General features: G+C 44.5%; 1 protein-coding gene across 1 annotated transcript in view; it reads left to right on the top strand.

Annotated features, from left to right (window-relative positions):
- Positions 1 to 1,324: 1,324 nt before the first annotated feature.
- Positions 1,325 to 4,948, top strand: part of Mpp1 (membrane palmitoylated protein 1) — a 31,317-nt gene continuing 27,693 nt past the window's right edge. Inside the window, exon 1 of the mRNA XM_008842038.2 lies at positions 1,325 to 1,596. Within this exon, the coding sequence (XP_008840260.1) occupies positions 1,495 to 1,596 (102 nt within the window). The 5' untranslated portion in view covers positions 1,325 to 1,494. The remainder of the gene's footprint in view (positions 1,597 to 4,948) is intronic.

The raw sequence follows: 4,948 nt of genomic DNA, 5'->3' as shown, positions 1-4,948 counted from the left end.
TCCAGCCCTTATGGTATTTTTTTGATGAGTAAAAGTTCTTAATGTTAATAAAGTCAAAGTGATAACTATCCTGTTTTACAGTCAATAGCTTATTGGCATTAAGACATCTTTATGCAAAAATCTCAAAGTTCTTTGTGTATATTTTCTATCAAAAATGTTAAGGTATGTTTTTGACATTTAAGTCTTTATTCCATCTGGAATAGATTATTATTTTGCATATCACATGAAGCAGTGTTCCAGTTTCATCTTATCCAGTTCCAGGTTCAGTTACTAAAAGGCCATCTTTACTTACCTAGTTACTTTTATCATTTGATTCAGTTGTACATGTGCACAGGTGTGTTCCTTGGTTGTCTATTCTATAACATTGCTCAATGTAGGGATGCACAACTCTCTCCTTTCTCTCTCCCCCTTCCTCCCTCCTTCCATCCCTCTCTCTCTTCCTCCCTCTATCAATCACTCCCTTTCTCCCTCTCCCTTTCTCTATCTCTCTCCCCATGTAGTTCCTCTGTGGGGAAAGAATTTATCAATCATGTGAGTTCAGGTTTTAGGACAGAGGCCTAGGAGCCCTTAGGCCTAGAAAACATTCCTTTTGCTCAGAAAGCCTTTCATTAGTATGACTGCAGTTTCTGGTCTCCAGGGCTTTGGATGTTAAGGGATCCTTCTCTAAGATCCCTAAAAATTGTGTGGCACTAACAACAGGATAGCTGCCCTAAGGTAAGTAAAACCTGTTTGCTCTTGAAGGCAATCTTGCCTTTCATCGCTGAACAGCATACATTAATGTAAATGATGGTACCAGCAGCACAGGCGCCTAAAGGCATTTTTCACAATATCCAAACCTGGGAAGGTGCTCTGGCCTTGTGACTGCACTGATTTAAGTGCCTGAAGTTCGCCAACCTCCTACATTCTTCAAAATCTACGGGGCAGCCGGCTGATTCCTGACATCCTGGATTTTTCTGGATGTACCAACCATTCGTATCGCCTCAGCTAGGAACAGGGGCCCTGTGTTGTTGCGGCTCTGAGCGTAAAGGATCAGCAGAAGTAGCAGCTGGACATTTCGGTGCTACAGCCCCGCTGCACTCTGGCCGAGAGGATAAGCGCGAGATTGGGGCACCGTTCCCGATTCCCATCCTTTAGGAATGCAGCCTGCGCATCCCACCTTAGCCCCCAGAGGCGCGGGGAAAGCCGAGCCTTTTTCTAACCCAAAGTGGCGCCTTCTCCAATCGCTGGGCGTGAGGAAAGTCAAGGCGTGGGTGGGACTAGGGGCGGGACGAGGGAGGGAAGTAGGTGGGGCGTGGGTACGGCTCCGCCCCGCCCTCCTGGCGCGCAGCCTGCGGGGTGGTGGCAGGCGCAGCCGCTTCGGGTCCCTGCGGTCTTCGCCGCCTCCTCCGCCTCCGCCACCTCCGCCGCCTCCGTCTCCCACGCCTCCCAGCAGGCCTCGGCCCCCAGGCTCTAGGCACTGCGGCTCTTGCGTCTCGGTGTCTCTGCTCCTGCAAGATGACGCTCAAGTCGAGCGAAGGCGAGGGTGGGAGCAGCATGCGCACCGCGCTCTCTGACCTCTACCTGGAGCACTTGCTGCAAAAGCGCAGCCGGCCAGAGGTGAGCGAGGCCCCTGTGGGTCCTCCGGGTTCTGGTTGGGTCTCCGTTCCAGGCCTTTCTATCTGCTGCTACATTTGCCCCATCCATGGCCTTGTTCCCTGAGGGTCTGCCCTTGGACGACGGCCTGATCTTGAGTGTCCTGACCCCTGGGTGGAGGCCTCAGCAGTCAGAGATTGAGGATTGGAGAACACTTTGTGTGGGGATCCGGGGGTGGTGGGTCATTGCCAGGGAGCAGCCTTTCTAGGTGAAAATCCCGAGAGGCCGAGTGGGACCAAACGCTTACTAAGGTCAAAGGAAACTTGCTCATGGACAGATTTCAGAGTAACAGGCTTTAAGGAACATATCCAAGAGTAGATCTGCCCGGTTTTTGTTGAGCACTTGTGTTTGGGTCTACAGACGTTGTGGAAACCAACTTCATGCTCTGAAAAGCTCATTTACTGCCCCTTTGCATTTCATTTTGGCAGGTACCCTTGTGCTTTGTTGCAAATAGGGTAGCCTCCATATTTCAGTGATAGACAGTAAATAGCTATTACTCTCTGAGGTCAGAGAGGCCACGAGGAGAGGTTGTGGTTATATTGTATGTAGCATCTCTCCCCCAAATTCAGTGGCTTATTACGATGAACAACTTACCCTGAACAGGACAGTCATGCTCACTCGCTCTGTACCCCCTTCCCCTGGAAGATTTATGGAGGTGCTTGGGATACAGTAAAACTGGCTTTGTGGTAGGCAGGTACAGCTAGTAAAGAACAAGCATTACTTAGACAAAATATTCAAAGATGATGCTATGTGAAACAGAAGAAAATAAATTTAAAAAGCCTTACAGGAATGGTGGCCTTGGAGCAAAACCATATTATGTATTTTGATCACATACATTATTTTTGGATGAAGGAAAAAAAGAAAAAATGAAGAATCAGTAAGAAAAATTCATGTTAAGAAAGTAGTATTCTGGTTCCCTAATTCAGGGGCTTTGTTTCCTCTTCCCCACCTCTGGTGTTACTTCTCCTCAAGCCAATTTTGGAGATATGATTATTTAAACTTGTCTTTTTGTGCACCACACCCTGAGTCCTCTTTTAGTAACACTGACAGAGCAAGTCACTGCTTAGGGGAAGAACCTGTGCACCAATGAAATGTCAGCAAATTTTATCTCTTCTGCTGGCAAGTGGCTAGTCATTTTCCTTACTTGTTTGCTTATTTCTTGGTGTTGTTTTGATACGAAGTCTCACACTCCAGCCCAGGGTAGCCTGTAATACTATATTACCCAGACTGGCCTCCCCAGTGGTAAGATTATAGGCATGAACCACCATGTCAGACTTCAGGACATTTTTAATTATCACAGCTAGGGTAATTTATAAGAACCAAAATGTCATGACTGCTGAAGGAAATATCTGTCCCTGATGTTCTAGTTCATGTCTTATCTAAGAAGAACAAACGAGGAGCAAAGAACAGAATTTATGTGATAAAACTCTAATCTACTTAGGCCATTATAAAAGCAGATTCCTATCTGCAAGGTGTACTAAGTCCTTCTAGTTTTGAAAAATAAAGTCATAAATATCGTGAAAGTGAAGGACAGGGAAGGAAGAAGACTGATAGACCATGCCAGGTACTGAGGAAATTGGGGAGAGGACTAAAGAATTTGAAAATGATACTTTATTTTCTAGTATGCATTCTGTGAAAAAAAAAAACTTGAATGGAAATATCTTCTTCTCAAATGAAATAATCAGACTCAAGAAAATGTGACAAAATAATAAATAACCAAGAGCAGAGTCACTGACTGTGTTCCCTACTGATTCAGGCAAGACTTCCTTTCTGCTGTTGTACATAGGATGTGTGGCATTGAGCAAGAGCCTTGGTGTCTCTGCACAGGCTTTTCCCTCTTGTCTGGAGTACTATTTTCCCTGTACATCCTGGATACCACAAAATGCAAGCTTCAGCAGTGCTGGGCACCCCTCACTGCTTCACAGCCCTCTACACCTCCTTCGGAGGAAACATCTGCAACACAGTTCAAAGGGCAGAGACAGTTGCTCAAAGGAAGTTGAAATAAAAAATGAGATGAAAAACAAACTTGGCAGGGGTGGGGGCAGGGTAGTGGGGGCAAATAGAGCAGGGGCAACTGTAGTTCGCTTTCTCGTCCAAACTAATTGGCTTAAGAGCAAGTGGCAGTGAACCAGTGAGCATAGGAATGAACAAACATTTGTTCAGCCTACTGTGAGGCTCTCTGCCAAATGCTCCCATATGGAGAACTTATAAGACCCAGTCCAAGGAGATGAAAATGACCAAAGGCAGAAGAACCTGAGAGCTCCCTAATACCACCTGCCAGCCTATCATACCCCCTGAGCCCAGATGCTCACAAGTGCCCATTCTGCATGGACAATATTCTGTTCCACTTTGCCAGGAGAAAACTACAACAAAAAAGCAAGAGAAACCATGAGAAAATCAAGAGTGCTCCAAGGAATTATAGAGATTAGAACTATTTAATTACAAATGATAAGAACTGGGGAGACAGGAAAGCCCAAGGGTCAGGATTTTCTGGCAGCTATTGTCTTAAAATCATACATTAACTAGAGCATTGTTTCTCAGGCACTAAATGTATATATCAGTCCAAAGGCCACATGTCTAAAGATCCTTGATGTGCTTTATCAACGCAGTGCGCTCTGTATGCTTGCACACCTTCTTCCACTTTAGAAAAACAGGAAAGGAAACTTGAGTAGCTCCGTTCTACCTAGAACATCAGGCTGCATACCCAGATACTTGGCTCTTGGTCCCCACATTGCTATTATCCCAGTACTGGGAGTGTGTACAAAACATTCATGAAATTAAATTATTTTTCTTTGTTTTTTTTTAAGCAAAGTCTCACTATAAGGCCAAACTGTATTCAAACGTAGGACAATCCTCCTTCTCTCAGCCCCTAAGTATTGAGATTAGAAGCCTGTCTGTACCACCAGGCCCAGCTCATTAAATTAAATTCTTATGTCCACTTTGCAATCAATATTTGGAGGCAAAAAAATAAGGTTTAGAAATCCTTCTGACTTAAAAGAACTCATAAGCCTTATCCTCCAGGAGTTAAAATACAAGTGTAGAATTCAGAATTCAAGAAGAAAACACAATGTAAGGGCCCACCAACTTTGGACACAAGTGATCAGTGTAAATGCTTCATTAATGGTGCATTTCAGTATATGATAAAATATATTTCCAGGCAATATGGGTGTCTGTACCTTACCACTGTTGCCAAGATACATAAATGATATTTGCCAATAAACTCATACAATTCATTTCTAAGTCTTTTAGCTTTCTCTGTCCCACAAGTACTAGTGATAAGAGATTGTGAGGATTGTTTTTGTTTTTTTAAATTTTA

Source organism: Nannospalax galili, unplaced genomic scaffold, assembly GCF_000622305.1.
Source record: "Nannospalax galili isolate Female #2095 unplaced genomic scaffold, S.galili_v1.0 scaffold880, whole genome shotgun sequence".
NCBI lineage: Eukaryota > Metazoa > Chordata > Mammalia > Rodentia > Spalacidae > Nannospalax > Nannospalax galili.
This window is presented reverse-complemented; position numbering and strand designations above follow the sequence as displayed.